General features: G+C 50.5%; 1 protein-coding gene across 3 annotated transcripts; it reads left to right on the top strand.

Annotated features, from left to right (window-relative positions):
- Positions 1–823: 823 nt before the first annotated feature.
- On the top strand, positions 824–20970 carry SEMA3B (semaphorin 3B). Of its 3 annotated transcripts, none has more exons than XM_012543480.3 (18): positions 824–1216; positions 7414–7628; positions 8891–9048; positions 10150–10212; positions 10622–10741; positions 10908–11001; positions 11378–11497; positions 12640–12785; positions 13060–13177; positions 13342–13411; positions 13556–13700; positions 14065–14284; positions 15831–15922; positions 16005–16046; positions 16757–16914; positions 17198–17253; positions 17488–17627; positions 19482–20970. In XM_012543480.3, the coding sequence occupies exons 2-18, from the start codon at positions 7535–7537 to the stop codon at positions 19941–19943; spliced, it is 2298 nt and encodes a 765-aa protein (XP_012398934.1). In that variant the 5' UTR covers positions 824–1216; positions 7414–7534; the 3' UTR covers positions 19944–20970. The 3 variants fall into 3 exon arrangements, with proteins under 3 accessions (XP_012398934.1, XP_031814778.1, XP_031814769.1); XM_031958918.1 differs by having other exon boundaries at positions 1022–1216; positions 13559–13700; XM_031958909.1 differs by lacking the exon at positions 824–1216 and adding an exon at positions 6008–6155.
- Positions 20971–24560: the final 3590 nt, after the last annotated feature.

Here is a 24560-nt window from a genome sequence, read left to right as displayed (position 1 = left end):
ATCTGTAAAATGAACTGGTGAGGGAAATGGCAAACCACTCCAGTATCTTTTGCCAAGAAAACTCCAAATGGGGTCACAAAAAGTTGGACACGACCAAAAGGACTGAACAACAACAAAAACTTAAAAGGGTTTCATGTTACAGTCAGGGCTCTCTCCCAAAGAGCCAGTTGTTTAAAAAAAAAAAAATTACCATTGTAGCCCTGGAGAGAGGGCGCCTCCTGAGAAGGGACCTCTCTCCCCACCTCTACCCAGATCTCCGCCCATGGCCCCCAGAATTCCTCTGGGGAAGGTTCAATGTCTGTGGGCACATTAGAGATAAGGAATCAGGGCTTCCAAGAGATGGGCGTACAGTGGGCACACACACTGAGCCTCCATAGTCACAGTTGTGCTCCCTAAGTATTTCTGGGTGACTACGGATTGTACTGGGACATTTACTATAGAGTTGAGCACAGGTGCAAGTTTTGTGAAGTTTTGCTGAAGTCATAGCCTATAGTTATGTGTAGTTGTGTGTTTGTGTGTGAGCCTTATGGATATCGGTACATCCATGGATGAGTAGTTCTTTTAGATTTAGGACTGGTCGGGACTCCAGGTAGGGGTGTGTCCGGAGAATTGAGGGGAAGGGAATTCTGGGAATCACCCAGCACTCAATCCGTCAGTCAGTAGCCGACTTGGCGTTCCAGGCTTCCTCCCTACAGCCCACTTGTGTGCGCGGCTCTAAATGTGTATCCGCGTGGAACTCGTCCGTCCCGCCCTGCTTGGGTCCAAAGATTCAGGTCGATTTATGTGTCGGGCTGTGCCTGTGTAGCTGACTGCATACGTGTGCGTGTGCGTGTGTGTGTGCGTGTGCGTGTCCTCCCCACGGCCGCACTCCTCCGGCACGGGCCGCCTTCCCGGTTCCCTGGCCTCGTGGCTCTGGCCCTGGCCGGAGTTCGCTGGGAGCACCCCCCACACTCCCCCGCCCTAGAGTCGGGCTCGAGGTCCCGCCCTCCCCCCTCCTCCTCTCCCCCCTCCCTGCTCCCCGCCTCCGGCCGCCTCCTCTGGGCTGCCCTGTCACCGCCACGGACCGACCTACCTACCGAGGCGCGCACAGGCGCTGGAGCCGGAGCCGGAGCCGGAGTACCAGCCGGAGCCCGAGCAGGGCACTAGCCCGGCTGGGGCCAGGGCTAGAAGTGCGGACCCCGCCCCTCCCCATCGGGGCTTCAGGAAAGGGGGGCAGGTGAGGAGGAGCGCGAGCCGGGGAAGCAGGGGTTCTCGAGACCCCTTACTGCCAAGTGGAACCCGGAGCCCCGAGACTGGCAGTGCCTGTAGCCTTTAGATCCCCGAGTCCGTGCCTCTCTCGGTCGGGTCCCGGGACGGGCGGGGGAGGGGGGGCGTCAGGTGGCCGGCCCGCTGCTCAGCCTCCGGGGTCCTCTGTGGGAGAGCAGGGCCAACTTGGTTGAGCAGAAGGGAGGGGAGCCCACAGGGTTCGGAGAAGCCAGAAGAGAGCCGTGGAATGGGGTGGGGTGGGGGTGCACAGAGGCTTGTTTACGTCTGCAGGGCTCAGTGACCCGGAGCTCACGAGCATATAGCCTTGCCCCCTCATCTCCACCCCGTGGCCACCCCTCCTGGAACATCCTTACCTCAGCACGGAGTTTCGGGAAGGAGGGCGGAGAGAGGAGAGGAGATTGTAAAGCTGTAATGGGGTTGTAAAGGCTGTGACCTGGGGAAAGGGTCATATGCGGAGAGAGGAGGGGGTTAAAATGAAGAAGGCTTTAAGAGGGCTGTATGGAGGAGGGGTTTGTGGGTAGGTGAAGGTTGTGAGCAGAGAGTAGGCTAAGTGCCCCGGGGAGCCATGGGGAGGACAACATTGGGGGATTCTCTTGGAGAGAGGAGTGAAGGATATGAAGGAGTTATGGGAGAGGGCACCCCAGGAAGGGAGTTACCAGAGGAGCTTGTGAAAGGTTTGGGAAAGAGAGGAGGGAGCCAAGGGAGAAGGGGGCTAGAGGAAAAAAGGAGAAAAAGAATGAGAGGAGGGGGTCTGTGCACTAGGAGAAAGGGGCATAGTTAAAAAGGACTAAAGAAAGAGAAAGCTGTGAAATATTCTAACGGAGACCTAAGAGAGAAAGCAGTGGTGGGTCTGTGGCGGCTCAGATTATGGGCATAAGAGGCCTGGAGGGTACATTCACAGGAGCATAGATTTGAAGTTGGAGGGGACCCTGAAAGTTATTTAGTTTAACTCTCCATTTCAAAAAGAAATGGAGACTGGACAGATAAGTTTCGAGGTATAGATTTGAACTCAAACCCTCTGACTCCAAATCATTGACTGTTTTCACTCCATAATTGGGAGGCTGGCTCAGGGAGGACTGGTGTGAGATGAAAACAGAGCTGCTGCCAGCTTTGAGGGGAGGAGGTTGAGAGGGGTTAGCCCGAAGAGCTGTCACTTTGGGCTCCTGCCTCCCTGGAATCAAGCCCCACGGCAGAGCCGCCCTGCCCTGTGCTGGGTGCCCTGCACCCATGCCATGTTCCTGAGAAGTGCCCAGGCCACAGCCCCACCCGTCTCCAGGGTGACTGTCGGCTGACCCAGCTTTCCTCCCAAGCTCAGGACCGCCCTCCCCAGTCAGCTCCCAGCAGCCTGCCTGTCACCCGATCTAGCCACCCAAGAAACTGCACTTGATAACTTGTATGCCTGAGCAGCCCTGGCTCCCCAGGCTCACTCTGGCTAATCCTTGCAGCCCCCCCAGCCAGGAGGCACTGAGCACTGGAGGAGGCAGGCTTGGCCTGGGGCCATCCATATTCCTTCAACCCTCCCCACCCCATGCTCCCCACTGCCAAGGAGCCCTCCCTGCTCTTTTGGGGGAGATGGGGGAGGGATTAGCCTCAAATTGGGAGAGGGCCTCAACCTTGGAGAAGGCCACAGCACAGCCTTAGGAAAGAGCTTAAAATGTCCTGATCTCTGAGGAAGCCTGGAACCTTGAGGGGGGTTGGGGGAAGGGGGTAGACTGGAAGCTAAGAGCACTAAAAAGCCAAATCCTAGATTTAAGAATTAGCACAGTCCCAAGGGCCCTACTTCAGTTTAGTTAATCCACTTGTACCCTTGACCCAGCTACTGCAGAAAGACTGAAAGAAACCTGAGTTCCGGCCTCCAACACCATTTTTGTATTTTTAGCCACAGGCCTTGCCTAGCCAAGACCCTTAATAGGGGTTTGTTAAATTGCGTTGAATTGGTAGCTGTGTGACCACGGGCAAGGCAATGACCCTCTCTGACCTGTGTGCTTAACCATTTTTCGGTCATGTCTGTCTATTTGTGACCTCATCTGGAATTTTCTTGACAAAAATAATGAAGTTGTTTGCTGTTTTCTTCCCCGCCTCATTTTGCAGATAAGTACACTGAGGCAAACAGGGTTAAGTGACTTGCCTAGATTCACACAGCTAGGCTGAGGCTAGATTTGCTCCTTGACTCCAGGCCCAACACTCTATCCTCTGTGCCAGGGGTGAGAAATGCTAGGGGGAAAGGATTCTAGACTTGGAGTCAAAACTTTCCATAGGGATGTATTTGAACCCAGACTCTTACTTCTTAGCTGTATGATCAAGTGACTTTTCTTTGGGCCTCGGTTTCATTATCTATAAAGTGGGAGGGAGTTGGGCTAGACAACCTGGCAGGTACTTTCTAGTGTTTACATTCTGTTATACCCAGATGGAATTCTTTCCTGGATGGATAGAGGGAGCTAGAGAAGGGTGGGTAGATCCTTGGGGTCGGGAGTAATCAATCACTGGTCCTACCTCCAAGAGTTGAAGTGAAGATAGATGAGATAACATCTGTAACAAAGTGCCCAGTGCAGTGCCTGACACATAGTAGGTGCTACAGAGGTGCTTGTTCCCTTCCTCTTCTTCTCCCCCTCCATCTCCTACCCCCCAGCCCTTTTTGAGACCAGTTAGGCAGGCAGAGAGGGAAGCCTGGGTCCCAGCAAGAGGTCCTCGCACTGAGTAGCCTTTTCTGTTCCCAAAAATCGTCCAGTGTTCTGGATTTCAGACTAGGCCAGGCTGCTCCATCCCTCCCCTCCAAATCCCAAGCAAGAGAGCGTCTAAGGCCAGGCACAGCCCCCTGGGCCCAGGGAGGGGAGCCTCTCCAGGGGGTCACACTCATTTGCTCAATGGGTGGAGATTGAATTAAAAAACATCTACTAAACAATTTCAGGGATAGAACCCACTACCTGCTCTCAAGGAGCTTCCAATCGAATGAAGGAGGGAAAGAAGGGAGAGGAACAAGCACAAAAAACTGAGCAAGATGGGAGGGAGCCAGTTGTTATTTGGCAAAGCATAATGAGGCTCGAGCAGCAGAGGTTGAGGAAGGCCAGCTGTACAGAGCGAGCGAGATTCCTTCCTTGAAGGAAGAAAAGGGTTTTCGTTGTCCCTGATGTCAGAGTGAGGGTGTGGTGCAAAAGGTGCTGACCTGGGAGTCACAGGCAGCTTTATTATCTGTTTACTTGGGCCAGTTATTTCACTTCTACGAGCCTCAATTTCCTCATCCACAAAATGGGGAGAGTTGACCAAGTGACTTCTGAATTTCCATTTCTAGGTCTTGTGTTCCTATGAACATTCTAAGCATGAGGGATGAGGTTAGAGCAGGACAAGATTGGGGAATGACTAGGGAATGACTAGTGATAAAGGGAGGGGAGGGGGGTAACATAAGCCAAAACTGGAAAGGTGGGGCCTTGAACGCCAGGGTAAGGACTTCTGCTTTTCTTTGGCAATGGGGAGCTACTTCACACTTCACTGTCGTGAGCTGTTTGGTTTAAGAACAGAGGGAACTAACTACAAAGCAGAGAGTGTTTGCAAAAGCAAAAATGGCAGTTCTTGTGACTGATGATTGATTCTAAGGGGTAAGGGAGCTGGAAGCATCAAAGATGGTGCCAGGGTTTCCAGCCTGAGTCACCGGGTAGCTGGTGGAGACATCCCTAAGCACAGGGTAGTTGGGGGATGGAAGTTACCTAAAGCTTTCCTCTGGGTGCCCAGGAAGGACTAGCCCCGGCCCCAGGTGCTGCTCACTTGCCATTGCTCTCCACTTTGGCTCTTGCTGCTGGCAGGCCATGGCCAGGGCTACTAAGGAGGAGGCCTTGGCATCTGGGTGGGCACTGCCCAACGCAGCCCCTCCCTGTTAGGCCGAGGTGCTGAGGTACACAGCGGTGCTGTGCCGGCCCCAGGCGAATCCTAGGAGGGAAGTTTGAGGGAAAAACTGAGCTGCATCCATAGGTGGGAGTCATACCCCACGAATCCATAACAAGGGAATAAATGTTAGGGGGGGGGTGCCTAGTGAAGGGCTTGGGGAAAGAAGATGTGGATCTAGAGAATGGCCATCTAAAAGGGGAAGGAGCTGAACATGAGTCCTTGTGGCTATAGATGCTGTGATATGGGAAAAAAGCAAAGCCTCCAGGTTCACACTCAACAAGCTAGTTCCTGGCAAAGGCAGGATTGGGACCCGAGCTCTGGATTCCCAGGCCCGGCTTCTTTCTCCCCCACTCTGTTGTCCATGGAGGATGGCCTGGCAGGATGCAGGGGGAGCAGTTCTTGATTCAAAGGAGCAGTTGATAATGTTTCCGGTTTCCCATGTCTCACTGCTGGGTATCAGAGAGGGCAGCCCAGGCATCCGGGATGGGGATGGGAGAAGGGATGAAGGACTCAGTGTGGGCGTGGTGGTGGGGGGGGGGGGAATGAAGGTCTTGGCGAAGGGAATAAGGCTCAGGGAAGGCAAGGGCACTCAGTAGGAGGCAAGGGTTCAGTGAGAGCTCATTGAAGGAAGGATGACTCAATGAGCCGAACACTCAGTCATTCCCTCTCTCTCCATACTGTGGATAGGAGAATCCAGTGCTGAATCTGTGTCCAGAGAGGACACAGGCACAGAAAGGGCAGACACACACACTAATGACTGCCCTCCACTTCACTTCAATGTCCTAAGCCATTATGAGCCTGGTTGGTGACGTAAGAGAGTTGCTATTTGGCTCCAAGCACTGACCTCCCCCTCTCCCTCTGTCCCTTTTAAAAGAGAGAATAGGAAGGGGAGACTCATCGAGGGTCATTGACTCTGGAAGGGAGACGTGGGGCCAACCGAAAGGGAGGTGACTAATGCCCCTGCCCGACTGAAAGACCGGACACTGACATTCTATTCCAGTTCCTGGCAGGTGCTTGTCTCTTCTTTCTGGAAAATGAGTTTGGTAAAAGTCTTATCTATCCCAAGTTCCCAGCCTCCCTTTGATGGGGACATTTGGGCCCAGGAAAGTGATGGGGCTCCTCGGAGATTCCTGGGTACATCCCTCTTTTCAGACACTCACGGCCATACAGAGCGTACCCTAACACACATGTACACACATACACACCCCTTTGTGAGTGTATAGACATACCCTTAAAGGCATCAGAAGCACAGAATTTTGGACTGAGGAGGTTTCTCGGTGACCTTCTCACCCCAGCCAGTCTCCCCTGCAACATCCCCCAACAAGTGGCCCTCCAGCATCCTCCGGGAAACCTCTGGAGTTTGTTTCCCCTGGGAGCAACGGGTCTCCCCTTTGTTCAGTTCTAACAGCTGGGAGATGCTTCCTGACATCCTGCCTGAATTTGCCTGGGTTTCCGCCTCCCATCGCTATTGTCCCCGGGGGGTTAAACAGAGCAGATCTAATCCCTCTTCAAATATTTGAAGACAGCTACTATGCCCTTCTGCACTGAGCCTTCTTTTGTCCAAATGGACACCCTCAGTTCCTCTGCTAGTATTTATGTGACAATCAAGGGGAGTCCGGGCCTATCACCGGGCTGTCACCCCCCCATCCCTGCTCATATGTGAACATATGTGGAAAGGCAAACGCGCACGATCGCACAGGGAAGACCTTCTCTCCTCTCCTGGAGCTAAGTGCCATTGGTGGCAGAAGGGATGCAGGGGCAGGAAGCCCCTCCAAACCCAATGAGCCCTCAGAGGAGGCTAAAGAGTATCTGGGGGTCACTCCCAGGATCTCCTCCTCTCCCCCTGCCTGCCCCACTAACCTGAATGTAGGGATGGACTCAGATGCATGCATCTCTGTGAACGCACAGTATCTATTTACCTGCATTTGTACAGAGGGAGATGTTGGTGGATGCATGTGTGCCCTTTCTGTGGCAGCAAGCATGCACGCACGCGCGCGTGTGTGTGTGTGAGTGTGTGTGTGTGTGAGTGAGTGTGAGTGTCCCTCAGAAGAAGGGGCTAAGCCAACAGGAATGTGGCTGTATTTGCCCCAGTGCCCAAACCGGCTGTAATCTGATCCCCTGGGACTCACATGCTCACGCTTTCTCCCTCTCTTCTCTCTTTATTCTCCTTCTCCCTCTCACCCGGTCTTTTCTCTCCTTTGGTTCCTTCCTTTTTCCTTCCCTTCCCTCCCTCCTCCCTCCCTCCTTGACTCTTTCCTTCTTTTCTAGATCCAGAGGTCAGAGTCCACAGACCGACTGGGAGAGCTTCTCCTTCCTCCCCACTGGGTTTGTTGCCATCTCCGCTTCCCTGGGACCCCGCCGGGCCAAGACCTGCCTGATCTCCCTCACCATGCTCCCGGGCCTGGCCCTGTTCTGGGCCCTGGTGCTGGGGGCGGATGGGGGCCCGGCCAACAGCCCCCCTCGGCTGCGACTCTCCTTCCAAGGTAGGGAGCACTGGCGGGGGGATCGCCAGCCCGGGCCTGGAAATGTGTTGGTGTGTGTGCGACTGCTTCAGTGTGTGGCTGCGAGTGCGGGTCTGTATAATTGTGCTTCCCAATGTAAATACAACTGTGATTATTTCTGAGTGCAAGTAGCACCCGGCATCTCCCTGCTCGGTGAGTGTGTGACTGTCAAGGATTGTGAATGGAAGTGCCCTGCGTGCGTTACCTGCTGCCACACACATCACACATGGGTTTCACAGACTGTACGTGCCCCGCCGGTGCTTCAGTGGCCACATGCACGTGTATCTGAGTGCACATACTTGGAGGCGCAGCAGGGCGACTGGCCCCGTGGGAAGGGGCAGGAGGGGCCAGCATTTGGGAGATTTCCCAGTGCTGTAGTGGGAGAGGAGGATACAGGGTCCTCAGCCCAGGCTGGGGGACATCTCTGGGAAGGACTGGGAGCTCCCTTTGGGTTTATGCTAAAAGAGAACCCTCTTGGGCCCCCTCTTTTGTTGTAGGGCCTCAAATTAACTCTTGCTGGCCTCTGCCCTGCCTCTGAACCCCTTCCCCAGCTATTCCAGGGACAGAGATGAGAGCAGTCTGTCCATGGCTCTCAGATGACTGAAGGGGTGTTCCCCTATTCTTCCCAAGATTTCCCACCCACTAGGGCCCTGAGAACTCAGGAGGCAGCCAGTCCTGAGGCAGGGGTCGGGCCACAGGTTGCTAGGCAGCGGTGTCTGGCGGCTGGTTTCCCTGGAGGCCTCAGCCCCAGCCTAGGATCCCCATCATCACCATATACATACACCCTTGGGAAGAGGGAAGGTGTGGGAAAAACAGTTCTGGCCCTCTCCTTGGAAGAAGGATGGATTCAGTGCTCCTCAGGCCAGTCCCTACAGACTACTTCAGAAGCAGCTCCTGCCCATCCAAGGCCTGGCAGCCAGTTGTGGGTTATTTGATCCTATGACTGTGCAAAGAAAGATATTGGATCCTGTGTCATACCCACTCCCTCCAGGGGATGCAGTGATCCTGTGTACAAAAAGACCTGGGTGAGGGAGAACTGAGGCTCAAGGGAATGGGGACTGAGGCCATCCAAAAAGCAAAGCACTCCCCCCTCCAGTCTGGAATCAAACCCCAGCTGTCCAGGTTTCTAGGCTCCAGAGCAGTCAGGAAGAAGGAAACCTGACCTCGGGAAATCACCAGATCCAAAGGCTCTGAGTATCCCCTACTTTCTATATCTTCAAATCCTTCCTCATGTTCCCCGGCAGAGCTCAGGGCCCGGCATGGTCTTCGCACCTTCTCTCTGCCTCGCACCTGCTGCTATGAGGCTCTTCTGCTGGATGAGGAGCGTGGAAGGCTGTTTGTGGGTGCCCAGAACCAAGTGGCCTCCCTCAGCCTGGATAACATCAGCAAACAGGACAAGAAGGTACCTGGAGACATAGTTACGATCCAAGAAAGCGTCCCCCTCTAGAGATGGGAGACTTATTCTCTGCCCCTAGAATCAGGGATCCCCTAAGGACACATTCTGCCCAGAGAGATCCCATCCTTCCTCCTGTTGGCTTCTCCCACCAAGAGATACAGCCGAACTGCGGAGACGTATCCCCTGGAAGAGGGTGTAGGATCGCTGAGTTGGATATAGAAACAGAGAGCATCTGTTCCAGCCTCCTTTTCCTTCCTCCCAGGCCATGCAGGACCTGTCCCACCCACCTGTTAGCAGGGAGCTTCCCTGTGTTAATAAAAAAAAGGATTTCCTAAATTTTTTTTTTTAGAAACCAACCCTCTCTCCCAAAAATATCCTTCAGGAGAGATATTCCTGCTTTCCTCCCATAGATGTCCCTCTGAAAAGGCAGCCCCCTTAGATATTCCTACAGGGAGAAACCGTGTCTCTTTCTACCCATAGATATCCCCTCCAAAGTTAAGCCCTTGGAGACACATTCTCTACAGAGACATCTCCACAGGAGACAACATCTCTCTCCACCCAAAAGAAACCCTCCCCTTCACCAACACATACAAATGACAGGAGACTTTCTCCCCAGAAATAGTTCCCTCAAAGATGTGTCCCCCAGGACACATATTCTCTGCTCTCAGTGACTGATTTCCACAGTCTCCCCGCCTCCACATCTGCTAAGTTAGATACAAGTTCTTCCGAAATATCCCCCCCACAAAGAGGGGAGATAACTTACCCAAACCTAGCACCTCTCACACACTCCGATCTAGAGAAACACTCCCTCCCCTCCCAATTGATATTCTCCCAGAAGAAATATTCTCTGCAGAGATAATAATCCCCCTCTGGGAAAATTCCCCTGGAGACCCCCCGCCCCCCCAAAAAAAGACTGTTTCATATCCTGGAAGATGCATTCACTTCCTTCAGCAATACTATCACTCCATTCCAGAGTTGTATGCTCTTTCTCTCTCCCAATTCTCCCCCAGCCCAGCCCCCAATCCCCAAGTTCTAGCTCTGAGACAAAGGGCACCCTCTGATGACCCCCTCTTGTTTCTCTTCTTTCCCTCCCCCATCCCTGCTTAGCTGGCCTGGCCGGCGCCTGTGGAGTGGCGAGAAGAATGCAACTGGGCTGGCAAGGATATCAGTGTGAGTGACCAGTTGGCTCCGGCCCTTGGGGGATGAGGAGGGGAGAGGAGGAGAAGGGTCTCAATGTCTCCTGGTGTGTCCAAAGAAGGAGACTGAGCAGCCAGGGGCCGGGAGAGTGCCCTGGTCTGTCTACCTTGAGACAAGTTTGGGACTCAGCCTGGCCTCATCCCTTGGAGTTTAATGGAATAAAATCAGACATTATAGGGTCAGGGGTGGGTGAGCCCCAAACCCCACCCTTAGAAGATTTCAAGTGAGCTACTCTATATGACCATTTCTCTCTCTGGGTCTCAGTTTCTTCATCTATGAAATTTGAAGAGACTGAGCTCAGACTTGTCCACTTTGGGGCTGGAGGTGGAGGAGAGGAAGACCTCGTGCTCAATGTCTTATCTCTGTCTTGCCTCCTGTCCAGGCTGAGTGCGTGAATTTTGTGAAACTGCTTCATCCTTATAACCGAACTCATTTGTACGTCTGTGGGACGGGGGCTTTTCACCCAGTCTGTGGCTTCCTGGAGGTTGGGTACCGGATAGAGGTGAGGCTCAGGCGTGGAAAAAGGGAAGGGGGCAAAGGGTGGAGAAGCCAGAGCACACCCTGGCCTGAGGGGGCAGCTGCTTCCCTTCATCCCTCAACTTGGACAAGGTCCCAAAGTGGGGCTAGGGCAGGAGACGCTTCTGAACCATCTCCCCCATTCACTCCAGGAGCCAATGCTGAAACTGGATCTGAACAGCCTAGAAGACGGAAAAGGGAAGAGCCCCTATGATCCTAAACACCGGGCAGCCTCGGTGCTTGTGGGTAAGGCTTGAGCTTCTGAGATATCCTGGTATCCCCCTGGAGCACTCCCACTCACTGTGGCTCACACTGGCTAAAGAGGGGAAGAGGAAAGGGGGAAAGACTTGGGGGGGGGTTAGGATCCCCTGGATTGTCTGAGCTCATTCCATAATACACTCTGGGCCTCTTGGCAATTTTCATCCCTCCTCATTCCCTGTGGTCTCCCAGAGACCTTTCCTGGCTCCTACAGCCTTTTAAAACTTCCTCGGGTTTTCTTATCCCCTGGGAACCCATCCCCGAACTTCTACTGATACCCTCGATGGCTCCAATACCTGCCAAGCTTTCCACAAACAATGGCATCCCTTCCTCTATCTTCCCCTGTCTACTCTCCCACACTCAGGGCAGGAACTTTACTCTGGAGTAGCCACAGACCTCATGGGCCGAGACTTTACCATCTTCCGGAGTCTTGGCCGGCGCCCCAACCTCCGAACAGAGCAACATGATTCTCGATGGCTTAATGGTGAGGGTTGTTTTTTTTGTTTGTTTGTTTGTTTTTTAATAAAAATAGCATTTCCCCCCCAATCACATAAAGAGAATTTTCAACATTCAATTTTTTTAAAAGGTTGAATTCCAAAATTTTTCCCACCCTCTCTAAAAAGGCAAACAATCTGATACAGGTTATAGATGTGCAAACACGTAAGACATGTTATGAAAGAAGAAACAGGACAAAAGTAGAAAAAATCAGCGGGGAGGGTCTTGAGTGACTAGCATGAGAGGGCTCTACAAAACAGAGTGGGCCAAGAGTAAGGAGGTCCAAATTCAAATCATGGCCCTTTTCCTAGGCCTTAGTTTGCTCATCTGAGAAATGGAGACATTCCCAGTACCTGCCTTACAGAGTGACCACAATGAGAATGAAGGCTACTTGTCATTATTGTGGCCGAGCCTGGGGAGGGATATCCCTGTCACTTATCCCAGTGGCCCTGTTCCTCCCCATCCCCTCCCATTCCAAGCCTCCAGCCTCTGTTTTCCTCTGTTTCTACCCTCCCTATGGCCTTGCTCAGGCCCCGGAGCTCAAGTTCCTCAGTCCCTATTCCACCTCCAGCCTTCCCAGGGGCCCCAAAACACACATTTCTCACTGGAAAGAACCCTGGCCTGGGAAGCAGGAAACCTGGGGTCCAGAGCCAATCTGGCCCTTTTTTAAATAGCTGCTCCCTTACTTTCCCTGGTCCCTCATCTATAAAATGGGAACAATGATCCCTACTTTACCTCCCTTAGGACTCTGGGAGGGACCTTCAAACACAAATAGCAAAGTGTTTGAGAAGGGAGATCTGGAGAGCATAGAATATGAGGCACAGGAGGGCTGATTGTAGAACTGTCCCTGTTCAGGAAGGGGGGAAAGGACCGCGTGGGGGAAGGGGGGGGAGGGAGGAGGGAATTAATGCCAAAATGGAAAGGGATGAGATCAGCCATGGGCTGAGCCTTGGGCTGCTGCTGCCTCCTAGTGTCCAGCCCTTGCTTTGCAGCCTCCTCTGTTGCAAGGAGAGAAAGGATGCAGTTGGGGGACAGAGATTGCTGAGGTGGGGGTAGAGGGGTGGGGATCCCCTGGGAAGATGAGAGGGGGAGTCTCCAGGATACTTACTGGACCCCTCCCTCGGGGCCCAGAGCCCAAATTTGTGAAGGTTTTCTGGATCCCGGAGAGTGAGAATCCCGATGATGACAAAATCTACTTCTTCTTTCGGGAGGTGGCCGTGGAGGGGAACCCAGGCCTGGGCAGGGTGTCCGTGTCCCGCATTGGCCAGATCTGCAGAGTGAGTGCCTTTTTGCATACACACACACGTCGCTACCCCCCATTCCTTCACATAAACACAAACGCACCCCACTCATGCTCACAAATAGAAATCCAGACACCCTCCCTTGTGCCCACCAGACTTGGGGACCAGTCGTCATATACAGTCACACTCACCTAGACCCGGACAGGTCCATCTGGCCAGCCATCTCATGAGGAATCAGCAAGACTTTGGGTCACATGGGCCAAGGAGGTCGGGGTACCAGTGACCCCTCATTCCCTTTCTGCCCCTGCAGAATGACATTGGAGGACAACGGAGTTTGGTGAACAAGTGGACCACGTTCCTAAAGGCCCGGCTGGTGTGTTCGGTGCCTGGGGTGGATGGGGCAAGCGACACAGTCTTCGATGAGCTTCGTGAGTGCTTGGGACTGGGTTAGAGCTGGGCCCAGGGAGAGGGGAGGTCTAGCTCTAGCTCTAGGAACTGGGCTGGAGGGTCCTGGTTCTGGCCAGGAGCAGGGTCTGCTGCTCTGGTCCTGGAGTCTGGGGCTCAAGAGCTCACTGACTCGTATCTTGAACAGGTGATGTGTTCCTGCTCCCCACAAAGGATCGAAGGAGCCCCCTTCTCTACGCTGTTTTCTCTACCTCCAGGTCAGAGCCTTGGCTGGGGAAATGAGAGGGAGAGGAAGCAGGACTAAGTTTGAGGGGCAGCTTGGGTAAGGTGGGAGCGTCTCACACACACACTTATATACATATACACACACCTAACCTGAGTCCTCCGTTGCCCCCCAACAGCAGTGTGTTCCAAGGCTCGGCCGTCTGTGTGTACAGCATGAATGATGTCCGGCGTGCCTTCTTGGGTCCTTTTGCCCACAAAGAGGGACCCAACTATCAGTGGGTGTCCTACCAGGGCCGGGTACCCTATCCCCGGCCAGGAATGGTACGTCTCACCTCCAAGGGGGAAAGGAGGACAAAGCAAGACAGACTAGATGTTCCTCACTTACTGCCCCAGCTCTTCGCATAACTCTGTTTTCTACGCTCCCTCTGGCCCTGGTCAGAATGCACCTTCTCCTGGAGACTTTAAGTCTGCCCCTGGGCAGGGTTTGTTTCTCCCCTCAAATGAAGAGGTCTCAGTGGGCAAAACCGTCTTTTCACTTGGACCAGGGGCTCCCAAAGATGTCCCCTTCTGAGCAGGGTCTTCTTGAGATCAGGCTCTTGTTTCCCCTTAGACCAGAGACCCCAAAGTTGGGGTGGTTGTTTGCCACATCGCTTCCCTCGCCCACACGGCCTTTTTGCCTCCCCAGTGTCCCAGCAAGACCTTCGGCACCTTCGGCTCCACCAAGGATTTCCCAGACGATGTCATCCAGTTTGCCCGAAACCACCCCCTCATGTACAACCCCATCCTGCCTGTGGGTGGGCGCCCCATCTTCCTCAGGACTGGCACCGACTACACCTTCATGCAGATTGTCGCTGACCGCGTGGCTGCGACTGATGGCCATTACGATGTCCTGTTCATTGGCACAGGTCAGAGTTCCTCCTGAATATCGCACTTCTTGCAGGACCACTGATGCTATAGATCAAAAAAAAAAAAAAAAAAAAAAAGTCTTGGGAATCAAATCCAATCCTTTCCTAAAAAGAGGGGAAAACAAGGAAAAGGGACTGACTTAAGATCTCACAGAGAGTGATTGCTAAATCTGGGATAGAAACTTGGGTATCTTAGTTTTAAGGCAGAACTTGTTCTGTCCATTAGAGCAGCTTTAGAATTCTCTTCCAGTATTCAAAGCCTCCCTCTTGTGGTCACACCTGCTCTCTGCAGACTTCTGTCCCTCTGGCCACCCACATGCCCCTGCCATTCAGCCAGTGTGGTCCATGCTGGGCTTCTGTCCACCGCCACCCCCAACCTCACCTCCCCAGTGCTGCCTTTCCTGACTCCTCCAGGCCACCCTGAAGTGGCATGGGAATAAGCATTTCTTAAGCTCCTACTATGTGCCATAGCCTACTATGTGTAAGGTGTTCAACCCCTTACAAATCACATCTCAATTTAATCCTCACAACAGCTCTGGGAGGGAGGCGCTGTCATTACACCTATTTTACAGTTGAGAAAACTGAGGCAAACAGGTTCTAGTAACTTGGTCAGTCACACAGCTATCAAGTGGCTGAAGCTGAATTTGAATTCAGATCTTCATGACTACAATGTTAGTACTTAGAGGAGGACATAACCTGGTACCTTCCTGGTATCTCCGTGTGTGTGCGCGTGTGCGTGTGTGTGTGTGTGTGTTTGTGCGCATGTGGGTCTTTCTGTCTGTCTCTCTTCTCTCGGTCTCTCTGCCTCTCTCCTCTCTGTATGTGTGTCTCTGTATCTCTCTCTTCTCTCTGTCTCTCTCTCGGCCTCTGTTTCTTTGTCTGTCTGTCTGTGTCTCTTTTTGTCTCTCTCTATTTCTGTGTGTCTCTGTTTCTTTCTCACACACACACACACACACACACAAATACACACACTGAGAGCTAAAAGTAACTATAAAATACAAAATTTAAGTGTCAAAAGAATGGATTTATCTTGAAGACTTCAGAGAAACTTTCTTTTTCTGAGCTTCAGTTTCTCACTCTGTAAATTGGGGACATAGTAAGGGGAAATTGGGTTAGTGGTCTCATCTCCTGATGTTCAAAGGTTTGACATAACTGAGACTCAGCTGAAGGGGGGGGGGGCTTCCCCTCCCCCATTCAATTCGATCCAGTCCAGTCCAACTCATTTCCATTGCATCCAATCAATTTGATTCAGCAACAACTTACTAAGTGATATGTGTGAGGCAATCTGGCATAATGGCCAAAGAGGCAACCTCCCTGATCTGGGCTCGAGGTCTGCCTCTGATACCTATAGTCTATGTAGCCCTGATTAGCTCCTGGAACCTCTCGAGGCTCGAGGCAACACCCAGGGATGATAAGTTGAAGAGAAAGCCCTGGCTCCCACTTATAGAGAAAGAGTTCAGTAGACAAAGATGATAGGAAGGGGGTTATCTCTTTCCCCACTTCCACTAGGGGTCCTCAGCCCCAGATTTCCACCTCTCTCTCACAGACATTGGCACAGTCCTCAAGGTGATCTCAGTACCCAAGGACAGCTGGCAGAGCACAGAGGGGCTTCTGCTCGAGGAGCTACAGGTGTTTGAGGTGAGAACACAGTGCCCACGCAGCAAAGCCTTGCTTAGCCAGGCCCCCACTCGGCCCTGACCTCAGTATCTTTCCCTTGCAGAATGCTGCGGCCATTACCAACATGCAGATCTCTTCCAAGAGGGTGAGTGTCCGGGGCAGGGAAGAGGCATCCCCAGGGCTTCCCAGGGGCTGGCTCTTCAGTGCTAGCCTCATTGCTACCAGGCACCATCAGAGGGTCTGTGTCTGTTACTGCCAATACTGGAAGCTAGATTTCCTGAGGGTGGTTATCAATAGTACAGAAGGAAGAGAAGGAAGAGGGGGAGTAATTGTGTACTTTAAATGTATCATTCAGTTATTTTTCAATTGTGTACAATTCTTCTTGACCCCTTTGGGGGCTTTCTTGATAAAGGAGTTTGCCATTTCCTTCTCCAGCTCATTTTACAGATGAGACAAACAGGTTAAATGCCTTGCCCTGGTCCCACAATTAGAAAGTATCTGAGTCCATATTGGAATTTAGGCCTTCCCACCTCCTGGTCTGGTGTTCTAGCTACTGAACCACCCAACATGCTCTGTTTTTTATTTCATTTAAAACCCACAAGAGCCTTGCAAAGTATGGAAAGCCCAGTATCATCCCCAATTCCCAGAAGGGCAAACCAAGGCTTGCCAAAATGAAAGGACTTGCTCATGGTGATAGAATCCAGGTTTCCTGACTCCCTCCTTCCACTAACTTGCCATGGGAGCTCAGGTCAGCTTCTTCCTCTCCCTGGGCCCATTTCCCATACAGTTGGGATGGGCTTGTGTTGACGCCAATAATGATGTTCTGTCCCTCTCGTTCCCTTTTCTGAATCCCAGCACCAGCTTTATGTGGCCTCCCAGAGCTCTATTTCCCAGCTGCCCCTGCATCGTTGTGCCGCCTATGGCCGTGCCTGTGCTGAGTGCTGCCTGGCCCGAGATCCCTACTGTGCCTGGGATGGGGCTTCCTGCACCCGCTACCTGCCCAATACCAAGAGGTGTGAGGTCAAGAGAGAAGGGCTGGAAGCTGGGGAGGAGATGAGATGCGAGGGATTGGGGATATGTGGGATGGAGGGCTGAGGAGATGGAAATCAAGGGGCTGGTGACCTGAAAACCAGAGACTCCTGACCATAAATACCAAGTTGGTGAGGGAGCTGAGGGTGTGGGGAGATAGAAACCAAGGGGCCGAGGTGTGGGTCCCACTTACCTTCAGTTCTGTAGCTATGGAGGAGGGGGCTTGGGGACAAGTGGAATCTTACTCAACCTCTGCTTTCACCTTAGGAGGTATCGTCGCCAGGATGTTCGGAATGGAGACCCCAACATACTCTGTTCTGGGGGTGAGTGACCTTTAGGTCAATTTTCTTCTCCCCCAGTTCCTCAGACCCTAAAGAGAAAGTCCTTAAGTCCTTCACTATGAATGAGGAAGCTTCTAATGGTGTAGGCCTTGTACTGGACAACTTATCCCCATAGTCAATTGCCCCCCGCTCCCCGCCATGGCCATCCCAATCCAGAACCTCACCAAATTCCCCTGATCCAAGCCATGGCTGAACCCCTTGTATGCCCTTCACTAGATCCCCCACGCCAAACACTGCTGGAGAAGAAGCTGTTTGGGGTTGAAGGCAGCAGCATCTTCCTTGAATGTCAGCCCAAGTCCCTGCAGGCCCAGGTTCTCTGGACCTACCAGCGGACAAGTGATAGTCTCCGAAGCCAGGTAAGCATCCCCCCATATCAGCTCTGGTATTATTCTCTTGGGTGATACTCCATCCCTGTCCTGACATGCATGAACTTGGACAATTCTCTTTCCCTTTGGGGGCCTGTTTCTCTTTAAAACTGGGGAGGTGGGCCAGGTGATCTCTAAGGGCCCATTTGATGTAGTCTACAGTGCTGGAAATGTCTACTATCCATATCCTACCCCTACCTGCAGGTGGATGACAAGATTTTATCCTGGATCCTCTTCTGTCTCTGCTTCATTGTCTCTCACTGTCTCTGTCTCATTCAGTTTTCATCAGCTTCTCTGAGCTTAATTAACAGCTCTATACAGATGATTCAAATCTAGACATCCAGCCCCAGTCGTTCTCCCTGAATTTCAGTCTTCCATCACTGATTGCCTCTTGGACATAGCAAACTAGAAGTCTCAAAATCAACTCTCACTCTAAGCTTCCCCTAGAACTCCCCCTTCTTTCAGACTTACCTATTTCTGTTGGAGTCACCTTTGTAGTTTTTATTCTCCGAGTGTCATAGCCTTGGCGTTCTTTTTTCCTCTCTATTAACTCACAAATCTAATCATTTGACAAATCTGTTGTTTCTGGCTGTACAACAGTTCTGCATCCAACTCTCCTCATAACCACGATCTAGGTTTGGCCCCTCTTCACCACTTGCCTAGAAATCTTAATTGATGCCTTGCCTCTGGTCTCTACTGGCCTTCTATCTTTCCTGCACACACAAAACTTCTCTTGTCTGGTTACCTTTTTGCTATCTCCCAAGTCTGGAGTGCTCTCCCTTCTTACTTCTGCTTCCTAGACTCAATCTATGCACAGATAATTATCAAGCACCTACTATGTGCCTTGCTGGGTATATAAGTATAAAGAATAAAACAGCCCCTGCTCCTAAGACACATACTCTCTCTTCCCTCTGGGTGGCTAGGTGGCACAGTGAATAGAGTTCTGCGAGTGTAATTAAACAGACCTGAGTTCAAACCCAGCCTCAAATACTTAATAACTGTGTGATCCTGAACAAGTCACTTAACCCCAGTTTCTTAAAATGTAAAATGAGAATAGTAATAGCACTTGCCTCCCAAGGTTATTGTGAGGATCAAATGAGACAATAGTTGGAAAGCATTTAACAAGTTCCTGCCTTGTTCACATCAAGATAATAGTACCAACTTCTATATAAAGTCCTTCCTGATTCCCCTTAAACATTAGCGCCTTCCCTTCCTCTCCTGGATTTGTTTTGTACTTATTCTGGGTATATTAATAGATGTCCTTGTCTCTCCTGAATAGAGAGAAGAGATTGCTTCATTTTTTCTTTTTCTATCTCCAGCACTTAGCATTTGCTTCATAGTAGGAGCTTAAGAGATATTCCTTGGGGATGGTGCAAACTGGCCCTAAGTCCAGAGGACCTGAGTTCAAATGTGACCTCAGACATTTAGCTAGCTGTGTGACCCTAGACAAGTCACTTAGCCCCAATTGCCACACCAAAATAAATTATTTTTCATTGATTAACAAAGGACCCTTCCAGGTCTGATATTCTATGTTTTAAGGATCTTTTATCTTCAAGAACCTTTCCATTTAGAAGCAATGTGATACAGGAAAATCTCAGCCTCTCTGAGCCTCAAGTTTCATATCTGTAAAATGGGACATGCCTCACAGAGTTGTTATGAGGGTCAAATGAGATCTTATAAGCAAAACCCTATGTAAATCCTAAAAGACCTTGTGAATGTTAGCTGTTATCATTACAATGCTGATTGTGGTTCCTAGTAAAGATTCTACACGTTCTGTCTTGTTTATTTGAAGGGCCTTTCTCTCTCTACCATTCTACATTCTAAGTGATAACCTCTGATTCCCAGGTGCACTTGGATGACCGGGTGATCCAGACAGACCGGGGCCTGCTCCTTCTTAGCCTGAGCCCACAGGACAGCGGGCTCTACCATTGCCATGCTACCGAGCATGGCTTCACACAGCCCCTCCGGCGGCTCATCCTGAGTGTAGTAGCTGCCCACCAAGCCGAGCAGCTGACGAGGGTCGAGCAGGCCCAGGGAATGGGGGCAGGGTCCCCTGCTAGCCAGAAGCTCTGGTACCGAGACTTCCTGCAGTTGGTAGAGGCACCTGGGAGGAGTGGCGGTGGTCCTATGTGCCCCCCATCTTGGAGTAACGCCAAGGAGCCCCATTTGCCTTCAGCCCTGGGGTCTCGGTCAAAGGGACACAAGTGGAAACATCTTGAAGAGAAGAGGAAAGGAAGGAATCGCCGGACCCATCCCCCAGACCCTCCTCGGGCCGATCGGGGACCTCGAAGTGCAGCCCGATGGTGACCCCGCCACCTTTTCCCCAGACATCAGTGGGGATTGAGGGGCCAAGGGACCAAGCTGGGTGTCCTGCTTCTTGCCTAACTGGGGTCCTTTTCAACCCCTTGATGTGGAGAAGGGGCCCCAGGAGAGAGAGACTGGCCTTTTAATGGGGCAGGGGGTCCCCTTTCAATCTCCCTGCCTTGGGGGCCCAGAGCCGGGGATACAACCACTGATATATTTATTAACAGACCGTAACCAATGAATGTAACCCCAAGAGGGGCCAGGGATGGGACTGGGAGGCCTGCTGGTGGTCTGAGGTTATATGCATCCCCTCCCTTGGCGCCTCTTTTCCTGCTTGTTAAGTCTGGGTCCAGCAGACAGAGCTAGCAGTGCCTGGGGCTTGGGAAGGCTCACTAGCCAATCACCCCAGTGTCCCAGGACTAGACAATCAGTTCCAGGTCATTGGGGGAGGGGGAGTTTGAGAGAATGGGAGATGCATTCCCCAGCCTTGAGAGACCAAAAACTACCATCTCTTAAGGATTAAGTAAAACATATGGCGGAGTGAGAATTTTCCCTCTAAGGCTAGAGGTCCCCTAGAAAGACAGAGGAGAGAACAGGAGATTTGGAGGAATTATGGGGCAGGAATGGGAAATGGAGAGAATGTACAAAGTTAATACAGCAGGTGATTAGGCAGAAGGGAGTGCTGCCCCACTGCGCCAGGGACCACAAAGAATTATGGGGATCACACGTGTAACTGTGTGTATATGTTTGTGCGTCTCTGTGTGTGTATGTATATGTACATGAGAAGGCAGTGGGCTATAGGGGAGAGAGCCTTGTTCAGGATTCCAATTCTGCCGCAAATTCACCATGTGATCTGGGGGTTAGTCCCTTCCTGTTTCTGTGCCTCAATTTCCTTTTGTGTAAAATGGTGATAATTTCTGCCCTGCCTACCTCACAGGGCTGTTGTGAGGATCGAGGGAACTAACAGATGTGAAAGTACTTTGGAAAGTATAAAGAGCTGTATAAATGCAATATATTATTATTATTATTATATGTGTGCATATGTGTGTGTAGATAATATAGGAAGAGTCCTTGTAAATCCAAATGTCCACTTTCCCTTTCCCTAGCTTTGGAGATTCATTGGGGACCTATTCTTAATATTCTACAAGTCTAATAAGTTGGCCAAATTCACTAATGTGGTCAATGATCCTTGGTTTGCTCTCCCTTTTTTCAGAAAACTAACCAGTAGGTGTTGTTGTTGTTGTGTTGTTTTTTGCTATTGTTCAGCCTTCATTCTCGAAGGCTCAGGTGACATCGTGACTTGAGTGTGAATTGGATGTGAGTGAGACAGAGCTGCGGAAAGGTCCGTGCCAACACCCAATGGAATTGTCACACATTGGTACAGCATCTGTATGTGTATGGACAGGGGGTGTATGTATGGCATCTGCATGTGTATGGACAAGGGACAGCAGTATGTATGTGGACTGAAGACCCCAGGTCGAGGCGGGAACTGTGGTTCAGACTTTGCAGCGTCACTCACTTCTGGGAGTGATGAAGGAGACAGCCTATTAGCTCTGACTCTCACAACTCCATCCTTGGGGTGTGAGAGGGCATGGGGAATTGGACCAAAGTTGTTGGAGTCTAGTCTAGTCTGATCTTTGGTAGCAGGTTTGGGGGCAGAGAGAAAGGGAAGAATTAGGTTCCCCCTCAACTTCAAAGTGGTGAAATCCATTGCCTCATGTACCTCCGAAGACCATTCCAAAGAGCCCCATGCCCAAAGCTAGAAGCTGGGTCTTTGTCCCGGGAGGAAGGATGTGTGTTAAAGCAGATTTTAGTCCTTTCCCTTTTTCCTCCCCCATCGTGTGTGGTCCTGGCTTTGAGTAAAGTGTTATATGTTTGCATGTGCCCACTACATACATACTTATGAAAAGCACTTTGCAAACCTTAAATGACACAGATTAAGCCTGTTATTTTATTAATGTAGAGATGACTAAACTTACTTTATTAATACAAGTTAGCACCTTCTCTGCAACTGTATCTCAGAGAGTCACCTAGAACCTGTTACTGTTGCCCCTGGTCACATAACTACTTTGTGTCAGAGCCACTTGAAGCCAAGCCTTCCTGACCACAGCACCAGCTCCCTATCACCCCTTGGCCAGCACTGTCTCTGTGCCCCTTCAAGAGCTTCATAAATACTAGCTATTATCATACGACCAGGTGTTCACCTGTATGGGGGGGTTGTGGGAGGGGTATTCATAGGCCCCATCTCTTGCGACATACATGCATGCGTGTGACATACATAGCAAGGTGCTAGGTGGGTATAGGTGTGTCTACATGTGTGTGAGCTCCCACACCTGCTTATTCCCAGGTCCCCAATTGGTAAGAGTGGCATTCCCCTGAAGTAGTCCTGTTACTTGTGTTGTCACCACTTGTTTCACTGAGCTGAAGTAAATTACTAGACATAATTATAATAATATATATTGTACTAATATATATTATAGTGTGTTATAATGTATAGAATAAAAATTTTATATAATATATAATTATATATCATGCACATATTATATATGTAGATATCTTAGATTATATATCTTAAATAATATATCATATAATATGCAATGCAATCATATATTATGTATATAATAATTTATACAAAATTATGGCTTCAAATAACACATTCAAATGCCTGCCACTTCAGGGGATTCCCTGTTTGCATTCATTGGGATCTAGCTGTGATTATATAGATATAGAAATGTGTTTGTACATATTATATAAATATCTTTATATGACTTAATCCTTCCCAGTGTGTAGGGGACCCAGTCTTTCCCAACCATCTCTTTCCCCAAAGCTGCTGAGGTGGAAATGGGGAGGCGGAAGTTAGGAGACCTGAACTTTAGCTGCAGATCAGCCCTTGCTGTCCGTACGACTAGAAACAATTCCCTTTGGCTCTCTGGGCCCATTTCCCACTCCAAACGACGAAGGACTTGGGCAAGATTAAGTTGCCTCCAAGCCGTGACATTGTAGGATTTTATGAGAAGAGGCTGTGCAATAATATGTACAAGTGTGGACACATCTATGGATGTCTTTAGTTCTTGGTATAATATCCCTTTTGCAACCTCGTAAGGCCTTTGAGAAATATCAGTGCTGGTTGTCCCAGGTAAAAGCACAGGTGTTACATTGTATCTGTGTGAAAAGTATATAATGTACATAGTTGCTTGAATGTATGTGTGGGTGTGCAACATTATTGCAATACATCCAACACTGTACTACCCTGAGGTTTCTACAGGTGGGTGTGCATGTGTGTGAGCATGATGTTCACACACTCACACACACCCTGCATTTGGTATCTCTTCCTTGTCACTCGCTTCTAATGTTCTGTTAATGCTATGGTTTTATGTCTCTTCCCATAAACCCCTGGTTGGTTCCCAGTTGTGACTCATAGGGGAGCAGGTTATCCACATAGACGCCCAGAGGATGCTGAACAAGGTCCCCGGGCCTGGCTGCTGGGTAGAACTTTAGCTTGCAGGGCTGTGGGAGGGGGAAGACACTGTGGGAATGGGCACAGAAGCAGAAGCGCGCATCTCTGGCCATTTTATCTTCTTCAGGACTTACAGCATAAGCCAAATGGAATGGAGAGACTGCAGAGAAGGGGCACCCAATAAATCTGTGGATGGATTACAGGAGGCCTATAATTTGAATGGAAAAAAAATGGATGCCTTCATTTTCACACTAACCTTTGATTTCTTTTCTAGTCCAGTGTATTTTATTTTATCCATTTAAAAACATTCTAAGCAAGTCCGGTCTCAGATATTTATTATTATTAGATGTAATTTATTATTATTTATTAGCTGTGTGACCCTGCATAAGTCATTTAACCCCAATTGTTTTACTCCCCCAAACTTAATCCCATTTATTTTACCCCCCCCCCAAAAAAATTCATTCTGATAAAGAGTTTTAGCAAAGGAGTCTTCAACATAGAAATGGGTTCAGAACTTTTGAATCTATACAACCAGGAGCCCTCAGTTCAAATTCTGACTCTGCTGCTTGAACAAGTCATAATCTCTTCCAACCTCAGTTTCTGCATTTATAAAAAATCAGGGGGGTTGGACTAGGCGATTGCTAAGATCTCTTGAGGTAAGCTAGGTGGTACAATCCCCAGATTTGGAATTGAGAAAACCTGGATTCTAATCTTGCCTCAAAAACTCTGGATAATGTTCTAACCATTCTCGACCTCAGTTTCCTTATATCTAAAATGGGGATTAATAGTACCTACCTTCCAGGGTTGTTGTGAGGATCAAATGAGACCATATGTATCTAAGTGCTTTGTAAAAGGCTATATAAGTGTTAGCCATGTGTGGGGTCCATGAGAATATGTGAATGATCGTGTGGAGCTTGGAGGAAGTGCAGCACAGTGGCTTCTGTGACACCCCCTGAGTCCGGTCAGCTGGGAAGCTGGGGGCCAGCTCCTCTTAGAACATTTCTGGGGTATCCCAGGACCCTCTGGCTGGGCAAAGAGCAGATCACCATTAGCTGCCCTTCGCTTGAACTGCACCAAAAATAAACAGGGACATTCAGAAACAGAATGCACCCCCCCACCACCACCACCTTGAGCGGGAGCAGAGAAGTAATATGGTGTAACAC

The sequence above is a fragment of the Sarcophilus harrisii genome, chromosome 1, assembly GCF_902635505.1.
Source record: "Sarcophilus harrisii chromosome 1, mSarHar1.11, whole genome shotgun sequence".
In the NCBI taxonomy this organism is placed as follows: domain Eukaryota; kingdom Metazoa; phylum Chordata; class Mammalia; order Dasyuromorphia; family Dasyuridae; genus Sarcophilus; species Sarcophilus harrisii.
This window is presented reverse-complemented; position numbering and strand designations above follow the sequence as displayed.